General features: G+C 41.6%; 1 protein-coding gene across 2 annotated transcripts in view; it reads right to left on the reverse strand.

The window, feature by feature from the left end:
• The window catches only part of LOC124555655, a 177,648-nt gene that overhangs the window by 20,517 nt on the left and 132,335 nt on the right, over positions 1-24,796 (reverse strand). The window contains exon 1 of one of the 2 annotated variants that reach the window (XM_047129639.1): positions 7,539-7,627. The exons of the other annotated variant lie outside the window; for it this stretch is intronic. Coding sequence (XP_046985595.1) covers positions 7,539-7,582 — 44 coding nt within the window. The 5' untranslated portion in view covers positions 7,583-7,627. Of the gene's footprint in view, positions 1-7,538; positions 7,628-24,796 lie in introns of those variants that run through there. 2 annotated transcript variants of the gene reach the window in all.

Raw genomic sequence — 24,796 nt, forward strand, 5'->3', positions numbered from 1 at the left:
ACGACTTCTGATATCTCTAAGTTTTCTTTACTTTTATTTGCGTTGGGTTTGTTGAATCATACTGCCAACAGCGTGGTAAAAATGTAAAACATTATATACCGTGCAGAGAAATCACAATATAAAGAGTTTGAACAACAATTTATGATTATTTAAAAATTTCCGCATAGGTACTATACTTATAGATGAGGAATCTTGACATATCGACTTTTGCGAAACTAGAAAATAAAAAAGAAATCAGTAGAAGTGGGAAAGTATACACCTGATGATTAAGGTGTTTATGCAACCACGCATAGACACCAAATTTCATTTACTCATGTTATTATCTCGTATAAAATAACAAAGGCTTAACATAAAATTTCTCCCATATAAAATTGAAAAGAAAATCCAGGAAGTAATCAGATACAACTTCAGAAAAGCCAGTATTACAATAGAAAATAAAGAAAAATTAAGAGAAAAAATTAATACAACTAAAAAGGTGATTGGAATTAACCTCAAGTATAAGTTACTAAAGCGGCAGAGAAAAATTTAGGACTGGCCAAGAATAAAAAGAATACAAGATGGGATGAGGAGTATCAAGAAGTACCACAACAAAGGACTCAAAAATGGACAAAATGGAGATGTTAAAAAAAAGATGAACACGTAGAAAAATTCAAACAAAAAGTGAAAAAAATATAAAAAATAACCTGGAAAATCAAAAGAGTCTTTCAAAAACTGCAGCTTGTAGAAATACAAGAAAATTTCACCAAAAGGAATAACATAAATGTTTACCACACTTTTAAACAAATAATTAATGGCATTAAGCACAAAGTATTTGTTTCAAAGATGAAAATGGTAAAATAGTATTAAATAATAGGGAAAACTGCGAAATATTAGCAATAGTTTTTCACAGACTCTTAAACTGTTCAGTTACATCAGAATTTCCAGGAATGCCGGAACATCTTGAAAAATATTTCCCATTAACAGAGCTTGGAGTTCTTGAGGCCATCAAAACACTCAAAAACAACAAAGCACGTCCTGAACACTCATTCACAGCAGAACTGTTGAAATGGCCAGAACCAAAGGGATCTACATTTACTCTTTGAGAAAGTTTTGAAAACAGGAAAGATTCCAGAAGCGTGGAAAACAGCATTAACCCACCCATAACATGAAAAGAGAGACAAACAAAAGTCAACAGTAATATAGGAGTGCCACTTTTGCCAGTGGCATACCAAATGTTATCAAAATTTTTCCTGGTCAGAGTTGAAGATAGTTTAGACTAACAGCTGAGAGGATATCAGGGTGGTTTCTGAAAGGGACTCTCCTGCAGACAACAGATTTTTAACTTAAAATCAATAATTCGCCAGAGAATGTTAACCAGCGAACCTAAAACAATATCATTTACTGATTTCAAGACAGCATTCGATTCGACACATAGAGAAACAATAGATAAACACATTATAGGGTTCGGTATAAAGCAAAATCAGCAACTGTAATTCATGAAACTAACAGAGATGATATCTACAATTAAATTTATGAGAGAAGCCATTTTAAATAAAAACTAGTTTTAGGCAATGAGAAGGCTTATCATCATTACTGTTAAGTTTCGTTTTAGAAAAATTGTAGGAATCTGACAATAGGAGTTAAAAAATTACAAAATTGATCTATTAATTGTGGAAAGTAAAATAATTGGAATTAAGAGAAACTGCTGGCTTTTGCAAGCTATTTCTCTATACGTACAAAAAATTTGTCGCTGGTAGTTACTCAAATAATTCATCTCAACAGAACTGGTCTCAAAATTTCAGTCGAAAAAACAAAATTCACAAAAAATATAAAAATTGTACCAAAATATATAGAAACACAAATGGATAAAACAGAACATGTTAGAAAATTTAAATATGTTGGAGAAACTATTGAGCAGAATGAACTAGAAAAATCTGCAGTGGGTTTAACAGTTAATACAATGGGAAGAGCATATGGTTTGACAAAAACTATCTACAAAAAGAAATGTATATATAGAAAATCAAAACTAAAAATTATACGAAGGTGGTAAAACTAGAATTTTTAGGTGCATGTGAATGCTTAATGATGAACCATAAACTAGAAAGAGTACGAAGATGATAAAAAGGGTATTGTATCTTTGAGGATCTTAATGACACAATAAAGCCAGATCACTTGTTGGAAGGGGCACTTTCAGTTTTACAATGCTTTGAGTAAAAGGGTTTGCCGTGCTTCGAAGATACTGTAGGAAAACAGCAAGTTGTTTATAGCCCCTTTTCCTTTCCTCTCATAGTCGCAGAAAGAGTCGCCCTTGATGCCTATCGGATGTATGTGGAAAGGAGTTGAAACACGGTTGGCACGCATTCATGCCAAGGTAGTTATTAGCGTCCTGCTTACCTGAAATTTTCGATAGCAGGGGAAGTTTCTAATTAATTGTTGGATCGCAGCGTAGTATTGACTTTTATGTAGATTGAAAGGCGCCAGTCATCTGCCCATTATTCCTCAAGCAGTTTACGTATCCGTACTTGAAATCGAGGATGGTAGGCCATCGGTAACTCTAAGATGGAAATAAACTTGTGAGAAGCCCTGGGAGGAGAGGAGTAATAATAACTGCAGTCGGAGATGACCGGTGGGAATGCCTGCACTCAGCTACTGAGGCTGACTGGCTGAACAGCCTGATGTTTAAACAATTCCAGGAATTGCTTGTATCACGTGGAGTCCTGCGGTTTAGGAGGTAACTTTTCGGCCCTGTGGAGCGGGGATGATGTTTAAAAGTCGACAGTTAGTGGTTCTCAGAGGTCGATACACCTATTCTGCCAGTACTACAAGCTTAAACGAGTTGGCAGCACGAATTTTATACACGAGGGTTGCAACTTAGTGAGTAGTCAGAACAGGTTTCGTACAAGTAATTGAACTATTAACAATTTGGAGATGGTGTTTTCTGGAAGCGACGGACTTGACGAGGTTTAATTAAAACTTAATAAACGGCGTTTCCGTGGAAACTTGAAGTGTTGTATTTTGGTGAGGTTTTTGACCTAGTGGCTTTGAACTTTTACCCTGTTTTGTCCTCGTGGACATTTAAATGGAAATTGTAAGAAGCCAGTTTGGAGTTAGTGTATTGACGATTAGTGGTGTAGGTGTCCCAAGGCAGTGGTCCGTTCTCGAAATTTATCTCTGTCCAGAAAGTTAACTAATGGGCATTTCTCGTTCGAGATGGTGTCGCATGAAGATTAACTGGTATCCATGGCGACAGCGGTAAAGTTCCCCGGCCGGTCATTCAGATTTAGATTTTCCGTTGTTTTCTGAAATCGCTTCAGGCAGATACCTGGCTCGTTCCTTTGAAAATTTTGATTTCTTTCCCCAACCCTAGTCTGTGCTTTCAGTATGCCCATTATGGATGACGAACTGAACTGGGATTTAATGTTATGAAACGGTACTTACAGCGCACTGCATCGTGATATCCATAGCAAACCCGTTTCCATATTGTACCAGTAATATACAAACACAAATATACACTGTAAAATTAATTGCAACTAAATACTGTGTACATTAATGTGTGTTACATGAAAATGTACATTTTGGCAACGAATATGCTACGGTATGTACCCAAACCATGACAAACTTTGGTGCGCCGAATGGGCCCTTAGTTTGAGGCGCCATGTCACGGATTGCGCGGCCCCTCCCGCTGGTGGTTCGGGTCCTCCCTCGGGCATGCGTGGGTGTGTTGTTCTTAGCATAAGTTACTTTAAGTTAGTTTAAGTAGTGTGTATGCCAAGGGACCGATGAGCTCAGCAATTAGGTCCCTTAGGAATTCACACACATTTACATTTTTACTGCCGGCCGCTGGTGGCCGAGCGGTTCTGGCGCTACAGTCTGGAACCGCGCGACCGCTACGGTCGCAGGTTCGAATCCTGCCTCGGGCATGGATGTGTGTGTTGTCCTTAGGTTAGTTAGGTTTAAGTAGTTCTAAGTTCTAGGGGACTTATGACCTCAGCAGTTGAGTCCGATAGTGCTCAGAGCCATTTGAACATTTTTACTCATGACAAACTTTTCATTTCTTGGTCCACGATATAATGTTTTTTGTAACACCTCCATCTGATGACGAGCCTGCAGAGGCTTGAAAACTAGTTAGTGGTGCAATAAACTGTGTCAAGAAACCCAGAACAAGCGACTAGTTGCATATTTACACCCAAATAAATCGCCTAGTTTGTGCTCCATCTATAACGACCTCGCATCGATGGGAAGTTAAACCCTAAACTTTCTCCCTATTTCTTTGTTGCGATAATCTTCTCTGGACTTTGATTCGGTCCTCCGGGTATAAGTTACGGTGCACTATATATTAAATGTGTACCTGGGAGTTTTTGTAATTATTAATGCTCGCTCTTCGGCAACGAGTCACGAACTGTAAACAGTGATAAAATCTACCATGGACACATCACGGGCGATTGAGCACTGTGTTTCAAGGTAGCGACACCAATGTCTATGTCACAGACAGTTGTTTGTTATGATATGTAAGCAGTCTACGAGCACGTGCGTCAGACGAATTGCTCATTCAAGCTCTGATCATAAAAGTAATGTACACTCTATATTTCGACGAAATATGCTCTGTTTTTTTCATTGTGTAACGGCGTAGACTCGACAACATTTACGCATTCTGAAAGAGACGAGTAATATTTAATATTCTTAAATATTGTTCATCAGGTTACGGGTAAAATCAATAATCTGGTAGAAAAATATACTGTACGCACTTTCTGTTCCATTGAACTACATCTAAGTCAATGATTGTACTTCAGATACAAACACATGTTAGGTCAGATTTTGAATGGATGGTTGTTGGTTTTATTCTGCACCATAGATTCTGTGCAGATGAGTCGGGGAGAACACTACCCGAGACAGGCACGGTCCAGGTTACGCAGAACACAATATCAATATGATGAAGTCTTCTCGGGTTATCAGCCGAGTCATCCTCAGGCGAATCAGCCAGCCTGAAGATGACAAGTAGCAAACTTGTTGAAATGTTACCGCAGAAGGACGCCGTGACTCGGGTGATAACCCGAGAAGACTTCATCGTCGAGATTCGCCAAGAAAGTCTAAATTCCCAATACCAAGATACTACCAACATCTCCCTTAGTACGACGAAGATATTCTCCGCAATATCTTTGTAAGCAAGAGTGCTAGTCTAGTAAGAAGTGCATGAGTTTTGGAACATAAAGAGATATTGGCCAAAGAAACCTCTGAGAGGGACGGAAAATTTGTTCCTGGATAATTTAGTATCAACATTTCCCACTATATGCAAGGAATTAGATTCGAATCCTGCTGCAGCTAATGCCATTAAATAGTCCGAATATTATGACACATCAGTTGCCCTGATCTGTAATTTATTTAATGTGAAAACACAAGTTTCGCGAAGACATGATCTCATTATCAAGCTCTATAAACAAGGCAAACACAAATCATTACTTCGCATTTTTTTACTTGCTTACGTACTTGTAAAGGAAATTTGTCTATATTGTCAATGTAGTATCATACACCTTAAAAGTATTAGACCATTAGGAACAATTAAAAATAAGCAAGCAGCAAACATGCAGTGTCAAACATACTGCGTAAGGCTCTTCAATCTGCTAATCTCCTTAGTAGTCATTAAGTTCTTGTGTTTGTATTTTGTAATTTACAACGTATGTAGTGAGCACATTTTGCAATGTGGATCAAGCGTTTAGACGATATATCAGTGAATATTATATCATATTTCAATAGTTGCAAACATTTTCATTCTGATTGGTTTTAAGTTTTACTGTGACATACGTATAACCATTTAGAGGTCTTTTAGTCTACCGTTGTATCACTGGTTGACCCTGGCGTATTCATAATAAAGTATTACAATCTTCAGAGATGGAGCACAAGCTCGGATTACGGAAGGACGGGGAAGGAAATCGGCCGTGCCCTTTCAAAGGAGCCATCCCAGCATTTGCCTGGAGCGATTTAGGGAAATCACGGAAAACCTAAATCAGGATGGCCGGACGCGGGATTGAACCGTCGTCCTCCCGAATGCGAGTCCAGTGTGCTACCACTGCGCCACCTCGCTCGGTGTGTGAATACCTCAGGCTGTATATTAATTCTACATCATAATGAAGGTACTCTTTGAAAAATCCTCGTACTCACAAGTGGTAGCCCAGCAAGAAGTACAGAGGAGTTTCTATAGAGTTTCGAATATAGGAGAGAGGTTCAGAAGCAGCAAGGCTAAGTGAGTCAGACCAGGTGAAGTAAGAAGGTAAGAGTATTTCACGTGAAAACAGTCTCCACGTTATTGGTTCCAGTTTTAAGGTAAGAGAAATATTGACAACACGATACCCTTCACTGAAAAATGGGTTGTTAAGTACTTAGATGCCAGAATAAATACTTGGATATGAAATGGAACCAGCATGTGAGGCGTGTTGTAGGGAAGGAGGATGATCGACTTCGGTTTATTGGGAGAATTTTAGGAAAGTGTGGTTTATTTGTGTTTGGGATCTGTATCAGGTCGGACTGAAGGAGGACATCGAAGCAATTCAAAGGCGGGCTGCTAGATTTGTTACCGGTAAGTTCGAAGAACACGTAAGTGTTACAGAGATGCTCCGGGACCTCAAATGGGAATCACTGGAGGAAAGACGACTTTCTTTTCAAGGAACACTACGGAGATAATTTAGAGAACCGGCATTTGAAGCTGATTGCCGAATGATTCCAATGCCACCAACATACATCGCGATTAAGGACCACGAAAATAAGATATGAGAAATTAGGGGTCATATGAAGGCATATAGATTGTCGTTTTTCACTCACACTATTTGCGAAGGAAATGACTAGAAGGAAATGACTAGTAGTAGTGCATGGTACCCTCAGCCACGCACTGTACGATGGCTTGCGGGGTATCGATGTAGATTTACGGTCTTAATTTCACAAGCCGTTGTACAACAGTCTTACCCCGAGCGGATAAACAGGGGAAGTTCACTGTGGCAACCTTGGTAGGCGAGCGATCAGGTCCATGTCTCTGTCCTAGCGACCTGGCAATGTTTGATCAAAAATAGACTTGTCCATCAAGAACAAACAAATAAAACTGTTATCCAAGTGTGAAACCACGTAAACAGCCTCTTTGCTAGATCATCTCATCGACTGCGTTCCACAGAAGTTCCAAGTATTTAGGGAGTGATATAGAAATTTATTGAGATAACTTACAGAACTCGCTTCCCACGCCCGGGTTCTCGGGTTCGATTCCCGGCGGGGTCAGGGATTTTCTCTGCCTCGTGATGACTGGGTGTTGTGTGATGTCCTTGGGTTAGTTAGGTTTAAGTAGTTCTAAGTTCTAGGGGACTGATGACCATAGATGTTAAGTCCCATCGTGCTCAGAGCCATTTTTTTGGGGTGAGTTCATGGCAGTGAAAATTAAAAGAAAAAAAATGAAACACGATTAGACAGTACTAGAGGCTTATTCCTACATCTTTCTGTCCGGAAATTTACTCGTTGCGGCAAACTGTCACTATCGTAGGTGAAAACGAACAACGCCTGTGCGCGGGCGAACTATAACTCACCGACGAATTACATCCTCCAAAGTGCAGTTTCTTGCTGGCCTCATGGTAGCGCTGAATGGCAACGGGACGCAAAACAACCGCAGACTTGCGTCGTCTGAAGGCTACTGAGGCACTTACGCGACAGAGTAGTGGGAGTAGAGGGTGGGGGCAGTGGGCTCGGGAGGGGAGGCAGCTCTTCCGTTAGTATGTGACAATCTCTGAAACGCTTGCTTTGTTTTCATACGGTACGTTACACGCTTACGTGCTCCATTCGGAGCAAATTATCTTTCGTTTTCCTTTGCACTAACCATCCGCATCATTACTATCCAGTAAAGTAGAGTGTGTGGTTCCTCAGGATTACATAAGCGAAAGAAATAGCAGGAAGCTATCGCTGAACTAGCCTGTTCCCATTAAACTGAAGGTTACTCTTATACGTCCCATAGACAACGAGGTCTCTAGAGACTGAGTGGGAGCACGAATTAATCGAGAAGTAGAAGGCAGTCGAACGTGTTTTCTTTCTAAGGAAACATCCCGGTATTCGCTTTAAGCCATGTTATGGAAGTAATGAAAACCAAAATGTGAATGATGTTCGGTATTTCGCAGCAGAGTCTTCTTCCCTTTCACCAGCAAGCAATAGGTATTTTCGGATAATAATTTGCACAAATCGTCATTCATTATACATCGGTGAGAAATCTGGTTCTTAAGTTTAAACTGAGTTGTAGGGCCCTGACTTAATGAACAAGAAATCACGTCTGAAGTTCACGTAATGTTCACATACGGCGAGCTTGAATACTGTGAGGCACCGGGAACCCGTTGCAGGCCGCTGATGAACAACTGGGGGTTTACCACCCACGCCAGTCACAACCGTTACGTGCTCATCGCAGTCATTTGAGATCTCCTCCAGCTGCAATAATGTTACGTCTTACGCGAAGGAAAGTCAAGTATCTGCCTAGAATTAATTGAATAAAGAAAGGAAACAGCTTTGAGCGTACAATGCAAGAGAGGAATCCGGGGAGGGGGATGGCGGCTATGGGGTTTCTTCTTAATCTCTAAGAAGAAAAATATTCTTTGCAACATAGCTTTCAGACTTAACAGTCTCGAAAATTTTCTCGTTATTATATTTGGTGTTATAACAGATTAAAAACACACCTTCCTTTAGAGCTGCCCCCTCCCCCCTCCCCCCCCAAACTCCAGACTCTGAATGAAGGACATTCACCCTCATTACAAATTACAAATTCAAATACTGGTGAAGAGTTAGCTGAAGGTAAGACACCAAATGAAAACCCAGTACAAATAAAAGAAGGGAAAGCAGAGACGTGGAAGGAATATAAAGAACTTGAAGACAATATTATGGAAAGGGGAGAGGAAGTAGATGAAAAGGAAATGGGAGATGTGATAGTGCGAGAAGTGCTTGATAGAACACTGAAAGACCTAAGTCGAAACAAGGCACCTGGAGTAAACGACATTTCCTCATTATCATTAATATCCTTGGGAGAACATACCATGATATGTGAGAGGCGAAATACCTTCAGACTTAAAACATAATGTCCTAATTCCTATTCCAAAGAAGGCAGATGACAACAGGTGTTAACGTTGCAGAACCATCAGTTTAAAAACCACTGTTAAGAAATACTGACTCAAATTATTTACAGAAGAATCGAAAGATTGGTAGAAGCCAACCTCAGACAGGTATACTTTAGGTTCCGAAGAAACATACGGACACGCGATGCTGTACTGACTCTAGGGCTTATCTTAGAACACAGACTGGAGAAAAGAAAACCTACTTTTACAGAACTTGTAGATATAGAGTAAGCTTTTGAGAATGTCGACTGGATTACACTCTTTGAAATTATTAGAGTAGCAGTTTTAAAATACATGGAAGTAAAGTTTATCTACAACTTGTACAGAAAATAGACTGCAGTTACAGGAGACCAAGGCAGAAGCTGAGAAGAGAGTGATACAGGATTGTAGCACTACAAATGCGGGCTGAGATAATGATCTTATCAACATCCTATGTCATGTTACACATCCAGTGTCAGGATACATACTTGGGCGACTTCCTCCCCTCCCCTCTGGACCAATTAGGGTCAAGCACTCCTTCTACACCTTCATCTTTTATAAATGGCACACCTGAGTGAGAGGGATTCACTCTGCAGTTGAGCAACATAGAGAAAAGTTGTAGAATGCGTCTGTTTGTTGATAAAATTACATTAAGTCACAGCAGTTGAGTTCTATTTTTTATACGAATGTAATATTACGTCCTTCCAGGTACCAGCAGAGACCGCACCCAGACAGAATGTACCGTATTTTACGGACTGTAAGACGCACTTTTTTCTTCGAAAAACTGCCTCCAAAATTCAGGCACGTCTTATACTCGAAATTAATACGAAAACATACATTGCTTGATTTAAAATTCCCACCATCTTAAAAATGCCCATATATTCGATGCCGCGAGAAACCTACCTCTAGCTGGCAACATTGGATTCAACTGGCATCAGCAGTGCACGAATACGAGTTGCGGTGATTCACAAGCTTCCTAACACACTCTCCCTCCTGCCCCGCCATCACAAACCCAGAACACTGCCTATCCTATGATGCATAATTGCAGTCTACAGTGCCAGTGAACTTGAAAGTGATATGTGTTACCGATAACAGAACAATATTTTTGTTAGTAGCTAGTTTCATAATGAAAAAATAAAAGGTATTCATATAATGCGGGCTATAAATTGAAAGTAATAGCATATCCAGAAGAACATGGAAACAGAGCAGCTGAGCTACATTTCGGCACTCCACCAACAGAAAAAACCATTCGCGATTGACGGGCTAGTAAAGAATAACTGAAAAAAAAAATGCGGAAGACTAATTGTGCAAACGCAGGATTGAATGCAAAATGGCCAAAACTAGAAGATGACGCATTGAAATGGATTCAAGGACACCGTGAAAATGGCATTGGAATTAATACAAAAATGATTGAAATACACGATCGTAAGCTAGCGCTACAGTGGAACTTAACAGACTTTAAGAGTGGAGTTGGTTGGTGCTACAGATTTATGAAGCGTCATAGACTTAGCATGCAAACCAAAACCAAAAGATCTCAGGAAATTCCACAAGAGCATAAAGAAAAAATATTATCTTTCCATCGATTTTTTATCCAACATCGAAAGAAAACCAGTGTGGAACTAAGCCAAATGGCAAATATGGACGAAAGTCCTCTGACATTTAATATGCTTAGTAACTGAACTGTTGCCATGAAAGGTACTAAAACTGCAACTATAAAAGTAAGTGGACATGAAAAAATTCACTACATTGTTTTTCTTTCATGTTCTACTGACGGTACTAAACTTAATCCAATGATCATTTTCGAGCGCAAAACAACTACAAAACCTTCTGAAATACCGCCAGATGTTGTTGTTCTTGTACATGAAAATGGATGGATGGACGAAGCTGGCATGAAATTATGGATTAACAGAGTGTGGAATAGAGGAAAGGTGCTTTATTGAAGAACAATTCTCTTCTTGTGCTAGATCAGTGCAGTAGTCATTTGAAAAGTTGTGTGAAAGAGAAATTGACGCAGGAAAATACAGAGCTTGCTGTTATTCTGGGAAGCCTTACTTCACAATTGCAAGCTCTTGACGACTCGATAAATAAACCATTTAACGTGTATATGAGAGAGGAATGGAACAAGTGGATGATGGATAAACCTCAACATGAATTCACGCCGGAGGGAGCTTTAAAAAGACCTACAATCAAACGAATGTGTCAGTAGACAAAACAGTCATGGCCTAGAATGAGAGAAGACGTAATTGTTAAATCTTTCAAGAAGTGCGGCAGTGAATACCATCTTATATATGAAGAGGACAACGATGACGACGAAGAGGAAGAAGAAGAAGAAGAAGAAGAAAGTTCATACGACGGCTTTCAGGATTTTAAAGATCAGTTCCGTTTTATAAACTAAGAATTCTTTTTGGACTGTCATTCCAATCTAATAACAAAAATTGTAAAAATGTTACTTTAAAAATGCTTAGAAATTAAGGTGCGTCTTTTAGTCCGTAGAGTTTTATAGCCCGTAAAGTACGATAAATATTCTCGTTTTTAGGTATTTCTTCCATATTTTTGTAATTTCCAAAATTTTACGTATTTTTCACCCATTTCCGTATCTTTACCGGGTTTTCCACAATTTTACGTATTTTTTTTCCAATTACGCAAGATTCATCCCACTGTTCCCGACGTTATGTCGACGTCGTGACGCTCTCAGGCAACCACAGTGCAGTTCGTGCCCGAATGAGAGAGCACTGATATCGAAGCACAACTCCCCAACTCTATCTTTCATAACTGGAACATCTCACTGGGCACTATACAGCTAGGTTGTAGACTGTGCCTATTTGTAAAAAAAATTACGTCATTCGAGATCTATTTGCTAATAAAAAATTAGTATTTAGTCATTAGAGGCACCAGCAGACAGATATGTAATTACTCTCATTTTTCCACATTTTCAAAAATTTTACTCATTTTATCCAATTACTTGAGTTGTGTGTTAACGTCAGCATAGTTTTGCATCCTGATATCGTGTCAACGTCACATCGCATCGGGTCAGGTCGACGTCACGATGCACTCAGCCAATCACAGTGCAGCATGATCCCGACTACTGTATCATTGCTAAGCCACCACTCCATTACTAGTGTGTGTGTACGTGTGTGTGTGTGTGTGTGTGTGTGTGTGTGTGTGTGTGTACATTGGTAGAAATAGTGATCACGTCAATGACGTCATAGAGAATTCTATAACCACTGCTACTTTCTAAACAAGGATTCTGTATGTAAAAGAAATACCACACCACGATAGATAAACGTCCTGCCAAACCATTTCTACATTATTAGACTATGTGACGTCATAGTAAAATTCTGATGCTTCAAACTAAAGATACTTGTGAAAAGTATGTCGCCTGCAGGGTAGACCACCACTCGAAATCAGATGTGTGGTGTATAGCCGGAACACAGATGCTCGCAGGCTGGTTGCGGGCACACTACCCAACAATGGCCGAGGAAGTTACACTGCTGCTATTGCAGTTCAGGCCAAGGGGTCTCTTACCCGCAGTAATAATGACAAACAGATCCCAACGCGCTAGTGGAAATATCAAAGACTGCTACAAATACACACCAAGGTTACGATGAGCTCCTCCCCTGTATTCGCTTGATAATGCCGACAGAGAATGCAACTGCCCGTGCGGTCAGAGCCACCAGGTCGTGAATGGGAAAGTCCCACATGTCTTTCTAACACTACGCCAAGCCACCTCCCCAAACGCATTGTTGAAACAATATGTATGAGTAATAGCCTCCGATGCGAGCGACCTAGTAACTGGCACAAATGGCACTCAGTCGTTCAGGGAGGTGTCGTCCCGCCACAGAAAATCTGTCATAAAGTGCCAACGCATTTTCAGATAAACGTTGCCAACAATTTCAATACCTAGCACTCCAGTCCCCTCCCCCTTTCTCTCTAGACCAATAAAAAACAAACTCGCCCTCCTCCTTCCCCAAACATTATGCTTCTAAAACTTGCGTGGTGACATAATTTCAGCCAGATGGTACTCCCAGGTGGAATAAAGACACGTTATTAGAATGTCTAAACAAAATAAACCCTTCAATAGTTTTAGTACATGTGAGATTACTATGGCCATTGCTATTAAATAAATTTCGATTGATCCATATAATTCAGAAGACACATGCTGGGTACTTAGCACACTGCAATGTTCAACAAATTATTGCTACGAAAACTTATTTGGGCATTATTAATGAGTATTCTTCAAATGTGGGCGGGACTGGTGTAACTGAGATATTCCCCACTACATGTGAACCATACCGGGTATATCGGGAATAAATTTAGCGATAATATACACACATCAAAAAAAGTTTTGCGTCACCTCGGTTCCGAGAGTTCCGGAACCTGCACAGAAAATTGGAATAGAGATCAACATAAACATCATTTCCGCCCTTTTTACTGCTCATGAAAACCACACATTCCATGTTGTACCACCATACAGCGACACCTTCAGAGGTGGTGGTCCAGATTGCTGTACACCGGTACCTCTAATACCCATTAGCACCTCCTCACGCACTGATGCATGCCTGTATTCGTCGTGGAATACTATCCACCAGTTCATCAATGCACTGTTGGTACAGATTGTCCCACTCCTCAACGGCGATTCGGCGTAGATCCTTCAGAGTGGTTGGTGGGTAAAGTCGTCCATAAACAACCCTTTTCAGTCTATACCAGGCATGCTCGATTGGGTTCATGTCTGGAGAACATTTTGGCCACTCTAGTCGAGCGATATCGTTATCCTGAAGGAAGTCATTCACAAGATGTGCACAATGGGGGCACGAATTGTCGACCATGAAGACGAATGCCTCGTCAATATGCTGCCGATATGGTTGCACTATCGGTCGGAGGATGGCATTCACGTATCGTACAGCCGTTACGGCGCCTTCTATGACCACCAGCGGCGTACGTCGGCCCCACATAATGCCACCCCAAAACAGCAGGGAACCTCCACCCTGCTGCACTCGCTGGTCAGAGTGTCTAAGGCGTTCAGCTTGACCAGGTTGCCTCCAAACACGTCTCCAACGATTGTTTGCTTGAAGTCATATGCGACACTCATCGGTGAAGAGAACATGATGCCAGCCTGATCGGTCCATTCGGCATGTTGTTGGGCCCATCTGCATGGTGTCGTGGTTGCAAAGATGGGCCTCGCCATGGACGTCGGGAGTGAATTTGTGCATCATGCAGCCTATTGCGCACAGTTTGAGTCGTAACATGACGTCCTGTGGCTGCAAGAAAAGCATTATTCAACATGGTGGCGTTCCTATCAGGGTTCCTCCGAGGCATGTCATGGACAGTTCCTGTCTCTCTGTATCTTCTCCATGTCCGAACAACATCGCTTTCGTTCACTCTGAGACGCCTGGACACTTGTTGAGAGCCCTTCCTGGAACAAAGTAACAATGTGGACGCGATCGAACCGCAGTACTGACCGTCTAGGCATGGTTGAACTACAGACAACACGAGGCGTGTAACTCCTTCCTGGTGGAATGACTGGAACTGATCGGCTGTCGGAACCCCTCCGTCTAATAGGCGCTGCTCATGCATGGTTGTTTACATCTTTGGGCGGGTTTAGTGACATCTCTGAACAGTCAGAGGAACTGTATCTATGATACAATATCCACAGTCAACATCTATCTTCAGGAGTTCTGGGAACTGGGGTGATGAAAAACTTTTTTGATGTGTGTACAATCGTGGAACCACGTCGAACGAGGAATGGTCGAGCAGACTTAGAACATTACCTATTAAAGTTTTCGTATATGTATCCCAAAGATCCTTTGCAACTTGCTTACTGGGGGAGTAATACTACATTAGATGTTGTTGATCACGACGTTTTCTTACTGTTATGACTCCTAGAATTGGAATACATTCTATATTTTTAGCTGGATGTGTAAACGTTGTCGAAGACTGTAGTTTTAATGGATTATTATGTAGTAGTGGGATGTAATACCTCCATACTGTACTTGACAGAAAGACAGTCAGGACCTACAATTGTCTATAAAACTATTCGCTCTATGCATATAGCTTTAACGTGGAAATCGATTACGCCAGAAAATGCAAATACAGGCATCTGGTTTGGAATGGTGGAATTTTCGTCTACGTCTTTACGCCCTATAGAACCAAGACTGGGGAACTACATTTCTTACTCACTTGCAGATGTGACTGACGGATACATTGTCTTTCCAGATGTGTCACGGTTCCACTACGCGGTGTTAACGTCAGTATGGTGTTATAAATAAATAACTATGATTGGTCTTCGAATCAATAATTATTTATCATATACATAGCGTGCTTAGGTTTTTCGTGGTCTGTTACGACAAAATATGAGGTTTGATCGACAGTCTGAGACACTTACCAGGCCGGTTTAATGCATGTGGACTATAATTATCGTAAGAACCGCTTCCATAGAAGTCTATTTTACTGACCGTCCAGTGCTTTACATACCTATAATCCCGAACAAATATTATGCACGGATTCATTATATTTTTGAAACGCTTGTACGAACTCAGATCGCGTGTAAGTGGATCACGCTATTTTGAAGTCTATTCCTAATAGTACACCGGTGGCCAAAATTAAAGCAACAAGCGGGAATTTTGCAAGGTTGCGTTTATTTTGCCACAAAACAGAAAACAGTACAAACAGGTTTTATAGTAAAGTAGAAACAATTACATAACGTAGACAACTGCAACATGTATAACGGTAGACAAAAATGTTCTTCGTTTTTTTCCAACTTAACGGATTTGCACACACATTGTGACAACGGGTTAATGTGCTCAGTACAGGGTGTGACCACCTCTGGCAGCTATACAGGCATAACAACGACGGGGCATGCTGCGAATGATTTCCTCAATCTTATGTTGAAGCAATAACGCCCGTCCCTACCGCAGAGCTGCTCGCAAGTCTTGGAGAATGATTGGTGGAAGTGATGTGATGTGACCCGTCTTCCCGGGCATCCCAGACGTGCTCTATGGGATTCAAATCGAGAGAGCGAGCAGGCCACGCGATGGGTGCAATATCTTCCGTTTCCAAGAGAACATCAACCACCCGCGCTCTTTGAGGTTGAGCATTATCGTCCATCTATACGAAGTCTGGGCCCACAGCACTTCGTAACAGCCGTACATGAAGTCCCAAGACCTCCCAAGGATATCTGACAGCAGTTAAACCTTGCCGATTCACCCTGACAATTTCGCGAAGACGTGTTCGTGTGGTTAACCTAATCCCTGCCCACACCATTAGGGATAGTCCTGTGTATCAGTCTCTTTCCACAGTGTTTGGGTCCCAAAATCGAGTTCCACGTTCCCTCCAGATGCGAATCTGTCGAGAATCACCCTCCAGACCAAATCGGGACTCATCTGTGAAACGAACATGGACACACTCTTCGACCATCCAGGTGGCATGGTAACTACTCCACTCTAGACATTCCCTTCTGTGACGAGGTACACAAACAGCAGATCTCCGACAATAAAGGCCATTCTGCCGAAGCCTTCTGTACACCGTTTGCCTCGATACAACACGTTAAGTGGATCCTGCGGGCTCAGATGCCAGTTGCCGTGCAGTACTAACGTGGCACCGTCATGACCTTACAGTCAAACAACGGTCCTCTCTTTCCGATGTCACAAATTATCGGCCCTGCCCTGGTCTTCGGGATACAGTTCCGGTCTCTATAAACTGTCGCTACATGCAAGTAACAATAGAACGATTCACATTAAACCATCGGGCTACATCAGTTTGCTTCTGTCCTGCTTCCATTCTTCCTATAGCCATCCACTGCAGAGAGTCTGGTAGGCGTCTTCTCTGTCTCATACTTTATCGTCTGTGACTCTGTACACAGCAGTTATGGATGCTGGACTACCCGGCAAACACTAACCTGTTTGATATGTGCCCTGTCGTCATCGTTGGCGTGGTTGTCCGTTGACCGGAATGCCACCTTCCGCACAGAACATGATCGTACGAACATCTGTTGACAATTTGTATGATTACATCGTGAATTAGACACATAGCGATTTGTTGCTTCAATTTTGGGTGCCAGTGTATTTAGAACACTTTCACACACACTCTTAAACACGCATTTCACATGGTACCGTGTGGTACTCACAAAACAAAGAAAACGGTCTAGAGAGAGGGGTGAAAGCGTCGTTATTTCTCTAATGCTGACTACAAATGTCACTTCTCAATAATGTTTTTTGCGAAAAGAACGTAGTCCAATTTGAGATCACGTAATACAGAAGTTGTGTGTTGACTGAAACTACTGGTACCAAGTCCAGCTTTACGTCACTGTCATTTTTCTTTTTTGGTGGGAGAGGGGGAGGGGGGGGGGCGAGGGAGTCTTCTACCTCTAATAAGCTGTGTGTTACAGTCACAAAAAATTCACTGCTACGAAGTGTGGTCATCAAGCTCATAAAACAACATTACGCGATTTGCTCGTCACTCTGACCCACACCAGGTTCGCTTCATATGTGTGGATTTAATTATTGCACACCCTATCTTTAATGTATGATCCATAAGCAAATTATCCAGCAGAGAAATACATTACACGCAAGGAGTATGTGCTTTTTTTCCAAACGAGGAGTCACATTTACTGTCTTAGAAGAGATTGATGAAAAAATTTAGTAATATCCTTTCTATAGCCTTATCCTCTCTCAGAAAAATCAGACACTGACGTTGACTCTGATATTACCTGATTTGCTATTCGGCATTGATGACAGTGTGATAGACGGGATGTTGTGACAGCTCTATTGATGTATGGGAAACCGGGCGAGAGATGGAATCGTTGTAAAATCTTAACGTCCAACACTATACACCTGATGATATTATTGTAACCAGTACAAGTGGGATGTTTTTTGCTACTAAATAATGCAGTTTTGTTAATAACAAGACTGTATGGGAAAATCCAACACCTCATAGACGCGTAATAAAAATATTAGAACGTTTTTATTCATACAGTCTTTATAGTGCTATTACCTCTATGAGTCTGTGACTGTGGATGTAGGAGAGGTATATATGTTTCTGCTCTGTGGTCATTGCTCAGTTTCGTTTGGGAGTGTGAGGATGTATATACTTCGGAGTATTTCCGTATCTATTTACGAGTCTCATAGTGACGCCGCACTGTAATATTGTGAGAGTTACATGTCTGGGTACACTGGAAGATCTAGTTCACCTTCGACGTGGTTCCAGGATGTATTTTATCACAAAATTTACTCCCAATGTACTCAGTATGGTTCGCGTGTAGTGGGGGATATGTCAGTTGCACCAGTCCTGCCCATCTTTGAAGAACACATATCAACAATGCTCAGATAAGTTTTCGCAGCAATAATTTTTTAAACTGTCCACCACGTGTCTTTGTAATTCTGTGGATCAGTCAAAATTACGTTATTATCAATGACCATACTCGGATTTTCCCGTAGTTAATGTACGAGACTTAAAGTAATCTCACACTTTCTAATATTATTGCTAGGTTTATTTTCTTTAGACATAGTAATTACGTGTCTTCATTCCATCTGGGAGTGTTACCTACCCAAAATGGAGACGCCCACATAAATTTTAAAGCAGCACGATGGTTGGGGTTGGAGAAGGGCGATCTTGTTTTTGATTGGTCTATTGAGGAAGGTGGAGCGGTGGGGAGTGCTTGGCACTAAAACTGTTAGCAACGCTTATCTACGAGGGCTTATAATGTAAATACTATGGTATAAATGAGACCACTCACCGAAAAGAAGAAGTGTTGACTCGTCGACAGGCATACACAAAAAAGAAAAGAAAGAAAGAAAGAATGAAAGAAAACTTGCTAGCTTTCGCAGTAATCCTTTTTCAAGCTAGAGTGCAAATACACACACACACACACACACACACACACACACACGCACACACACACACACACGTCTATGTCCCTATACGTCGACAGCTGGACAAACAAATTCTTTTGAAATATTTTAAAATAAAACGATAAAGAATAAAAATAAACGCCAAGAAAGCTATAAGTTGTTAATAGTTTTATCCTTTATCTGTGACCTACCTTTTCCCCTTATTTTAAAGTAATGTTTACATTGTTTCATCGGCTTTGAAGGAAATGCGCGACCTTATAACTTCAAGTAATATTTTAAGGGTATTTTCTGCTGTTCTAATAAATAACAATTTAGCCACATTCGGATGGTGGCCAGATGAAAAATATTAAAATCTATCGTAAAAATGCGAGATTTTGCAAATTTATGCAAGCCGTAGAGCTATTTGATTTCTTTTTTTCCTTTGTCTTATGTCCCTAATTCGCATCTCTTTCGCAGTATTACAATTTCGAAAAAGAATTTGAATTTTTTCGGCCAACCCTAAGGTATATCGAAGGGAGTAGTGGATTTGAGAAACTGCTAGATGGGGCTCTACATTTGTGTCAAAATATTCAACATAGTTTATCTCACAGCAAAAGTAAAGTAGCTTGACGCGGTACTTGCTGGCCACCCAGACAATGCAGTTCAGAGTCCAAGTGACGCAACGCATTAAGAAGACATTTTCCAGTGAATGTTCGTAGAACGTTTACCCGCTGTAGGAGCAAATTAGATTTTACTGGAGTGTTTAGGTCCCATGACGATATCTGAGAAGGACGAGAGCTCGTCAAAAGCGGTACTGAACAGCGTAAAATGCAGCAGCGACCTTTCCACAGGTACAATTACCGTTGCGATGGCGGAGTGCCGCGCCAGAACGACCAGTAAGATTTCCGAGAACCGCGGAGGAATGCATATGCATGCCGACGCAGGGATTTATTTGGCCGGCTCTATGAGAACACAGACGCGCAATTGCAATGCAGTGATAATAAGAAGGAGTCCGTGACCAACTTCTTGCAAAATTATCTAAAGATACGTGCTATCTCTCACGACGCGAGAAACGACGAAGAAAATGACCAAGGAAAATATTGTATCTATGATCCTTATTTACTGGAAGAAAACAACAAAAGATGAAGATGAACCCAACACAAAAATAAAAACCAATTGACTTGTTCCACAGCGTACTCCCACAAAAGTCTGAAGATACTGAAGTAATGTGTCAGAAGTCACTGTGATTTTGTGAACACTCTCAAAATATGGACTCTTGTTCCATCATTTAGTGCGAAAAATCGTAAAATAGAAAGCGAACTTACCAACGGACAGTGCAAATAAAAGCGATGATCCACAAATTAATAATTTATTTCGAAGAGTGACTAAGTGAAGGAACCAAGCATAAAGCACGACTAAGTTATCAGATGAGATTGAGGAATGTAAAGAAACTAGTTAAAAGATATGCTAACTACGACCACGCGCTGTAATAGAACGGGAAATTATGAAAAAATGCTTCCAAAAATTACTGCAACCAGCCGCCTTTGATTTTGTTCTTCAATTTTCATTTTCCGTTACGGGTTTCGAATCGCCTATCGTTTCATCATCAGATGGTACGTACACTGACAGAAAAAAATTGCAACACCAAGAAGGAGCTGTAAGCGAAAGTTGGTAGGCGTGTTTCTAATCTGAAAGTTGATGTCTGTTCAAATTTTGCGCCAGTGTGGAGCTAATAGCGTCATTGTAAGGATGCAAATCATGTGTACCGTAAATACACTCTGCGATGGTCATGAGCGTTAGTTACCTTAGAGATTGGACGTGGTGAGTTGACGTTAGTCAAAAATGTCTTTAAGACGACAAAGACGCCATTATCAACACCTCACTCAGTCTGGACGAGGTCATGTAATAGAACTACCAGAAGCTGAATGTTTCTCCTGCGATATTGCAGAAAGCCTTGGCAGATACATAGCTTCTGTACATGATCGCTGTCAGCGGTGGTCACGAGAATGTATGGTCGCAAGAAGACCGGGCTCCGGATGTCCACGTGGCACTCCCGAGAGGGAAGACCATCTTGTTCGGCGTATGGCTCTGGCGCATCTTACTACACCTGCAGTAGAAATTTGAGCTGCAGCTGGCACCACTATGACACAGTTGTCCTTAGCGTAAGTTAAGTAAGATTAAGTAGTGTGTAAGCCTAGGGACAGGTGACCTCAGCAGTTTGGTCCCATAGGAACTTACCACCATCACCACCACCACCACCACCACCACTTCAACAACAGCTCCACGTCAGACGCTCTGTAGCCTGCATTGCACTGACCCGAAACCATCCCATTTGCGACATCAGTGGTGTCAAACGAGAGATCACTGGGAGCCAGGGTAGAGGTCTATTGTGTTTTATGATGAAAGCTGGTTCTGCCTCGGCGCCAGTGATGGCCAAGTGTTGGTTAGACCAGTTGAGGATCCGCAACCGACCAGTCTGCGTATAGTTATGGCCCAGGAGTGCGATTTCGGTTGACAGCAGGAGCACTCTCGTGGTTATCCCTCACACCATGACCGCAAATTTTTACGTCAGTCTGGTGATTCGACTTGTTGTGATGCCATTCATGAACAGCATTCCAGGGGCTGTTTTCCAACAGGATATCGCTCACCCACATACCACTGCTGTAGCCCAACGTGTTCTACTGAGCGTTGACATCACCAGATCTGTCTCCAATCGAGCACATATAGGACATCATCGGTCGATAACTCCAGCGTCATCCACAAAAATCATTAACCATCCCTGTGTTGACCGACCAAGTGTAACATTAATGGAATGCCAACTCACAAACTGACATCCCGGACCTGTACAACACAATGCATGCACGTTTGCAAGCTTGCATTCAACATTCTGGCGGTTACACCGGTTATTAATGTACCAGAACTTCACATTTGCAATGGCTTATATCGTGCTGACGTAAATCCGTGATCTTATAATGTTAATCACTTAAATATGTTACTCACACAAATGCATTCCTGAAATTTCATTACTTTACATTAATAATTTTTGGTGTTGTGATATTTTTTCCGTCATTGTATTTGCCAATGCTGCAAATGTGCAATAACTATGTACCATCTGATAAATCGCTAGGCGATTCGAAACCGGTAATGGAAAATAAAAGTTGAAGAACAAAACAAAAGGCTACTGGCACCACAATCGGTAAGCCGCATCGAAATACCCTTAGCGCAGCAGCTGTACGGGTTGGTAGTGCGAACTATACCGAGGTCCGCCAGGGGCCGCAGCTGCCAAATCATGCACATCACGTGTGTGGATAGCGATTGGTCGATGCCTCGTTAAATACCGGAGCACTGAGCTACGGCGGACAGTTCTCTTCAGTGCGCCGAGTCCTGTACAGTCTCCAGGTACCGCCGAAAGCTGCTTCGTCAATCGCCTGCAAAACTTAGACACCGTAGGCGTCATAGACCAGCTCTGGACTCTACGTAGGTGTCACTCAGAGCACAGTGACTGGAATTTAATATTTTAGAGGAATTGTGCTGGACAATTCACAAGGAGAAACAATATGTAAGTTGAGTATTTCTTCATATTTAATAAATACAATTTTTTTACTAATTGTTGGGAATCTTTCTAATTGAAGATAACCTACGCCGTCCTCCTGCATTCCTAACAGAAGAAGGAAGTACTTGAACTGAAGTATTGATAAGGAAAAAGTGAATGAGATTAAAATACATGCTAAAGACCATCGATAGCATTTTCGCATACAAAAGCAAAAATATCAACTGAAAATCGCACCAAGTTGCATTCAAGCAGCAAGAACTCGTAAGAAAATTTATCAGAACTATGGAAGAGACAGAAATCATTTCTGTAATAGCTACTGGAAATGTAAATTTTGCCTTCGCTATTGCCCGAAATTTGGCTGAGCAGGATATTACTTAGAAGCAATAAAAGGTACCTAGATGTTGGAGGCATGTGAAGCTCGGCCAGGGTCTATACAAGAAATAAGATACTAGTTTTCCTGACATCCCTCTATGAACCATAGACCTGGTTCAGCTGGTGTATCTTCTATATCTGTATTCCACAAGCCACCTTATTGTGTGTGACGGAGGATACTTTATTTATTACCTCCAATTTCCTGTATCTGTCACGAAATGTTCGCGGGAAGAATGATTGTTGTCAAGCCCTCGTGTGGGCTCGAATCTCTCTAATTTTGCCTTTATGATCTTTTCGCGAGATACAGGTAGAAGCTAGCAATATATTGATTGACTCTTCTAAGAATGTACCCTCTCGGATCTTTGACAGTAAATCATACCGTGATGCATAAAGCCTTTTTTGCAAAGCCTGTCACTTGAGTTGGCTGAGCATATCCGTGACACTTTCGTGCTTACTAAATGAACATGCAACGAAACACGCTGCTCTTCTTTGGATTTACTCTATTTCCTCTACCAGTCCTAAGTCGAGCAATATTCAAGTTTTGGTCGAACAAGGAGTTTTAGCATACCTCCTTTTCGAGTGGACAAGACTTCCTGAGAAGTCTTCCAATGACTCTCAGTTTGGCATCTGCCTCACCTGCGATTAGTTTTATGTGGTCTCCCACTTTAAATCACTCCATACACTTACTATTAGATATTTTATGGATGCGACTGCTCCCAGTGAATGTTTCGCAATCGTGTAATCATACTAGAATGGGTCTTTCCGTCTATTTTTTCGCAATAAGCTATATTTGATTATGGCGAGGGTCAACTGGCAATCAATGCGACAAGCGTTGATCCTCTGTAGCATTCCTGCGTTTCGCTACAGTTTTCTAGCTATGCGACTTCTCTGTATACAACAGTATCATTCACAAAAAGCCTCGTTTAACTTCCGGCGTTATCCACTAAGTCACTTACGTATATTGTGAAAAGTAATGGTCCTATAACAATCTCTTGCGGTATGCTCGAAGTTGCCTTTACATCTGATGCTGTCTTGCGTGCCTCAACGATACAGATAGCCGTACCGTACATGCAATCACAACGGAGAGGTATCTATGGAGGGGCCAGACAAACGTGTGGTTCCTGGAGAGGGGTAGCAGCCGTTTCAGTAGTTGCTAACAATCTGGATGATTAATTGATGTGCCCTTGTATCATTTAGCTAACATGGGCTTGCTGTGTTGGTACTGCGAATAGCTGAAAAATGGGGAAACTACAGCAGGAACGTTTCCCGAACACATGCAGCTCTACTGTGTGGCTTAATGGTGACGGCTTCCTCTTGTATAATATATCCTGAGGGTAAAAGAGTCCTTCATTCGGATCTCCGTGCAAGGACTACAGAGGAGATGACATCGTCATCATGAAGAACAGAACTGGCATTCTGTGGATCGAAACGTGGAAAGTTACATCCCTAAACTGGGTAGGTAAATTAGAGAATTTAAAGAAAGGAAAAATGCGCATATCGAAATTACAGACCGGTTCATTTAGAGAAGTGCTGTGGCAGGAAAGAACAGGACTTCTAGATGCGTCAGTGGTGCGTCATACACTGAAGCGCCAAAGAAACTGGTATAGGCATGCGTATTCAAGGTGGTGGTGGTGCTTAGCGTTTAACGTCCCATCGACAACGAGGTCATTAGAGACGGAGCGCAAGCTCAGGTTAGGGAAGGATTGGGAAGGAAATCGGCCGTGCCCTTTCAAAGGAACCATCCCAGCATTTGCCTGAAACGATTTAGGGAAATCACGGAAAACCTAAATCAGGATGGCCGGAGACGGGATTGAACCGTCGTCCTCCCGAATGCGAGTCCAGTGTGCTAACCACTGCGCCACCTCGCTCGGTGCGTATTCAAATACAGATACATGTACACAGGCAGAATACGGTCGGCAACGCCTTTATAAGACAACAAGTGTCTAGCGCAGTTGTTAGATCGGTTACTG

This window comes from Schistocerca americana, chromosome X, assembly GCF_021461395.2.
Source record: "Schistocerca americana isolate TAMUIC-IGC-003095 chromosome X, iqSchAmer2.1, whole genome shotgun sequence".
Classification (NCBI taxonomy): Eukaryota; Metazoa; Arthropoda; class Insecta; order Orthoptera; family Acrididae; genus Schistocerca; species Schistocerca americana.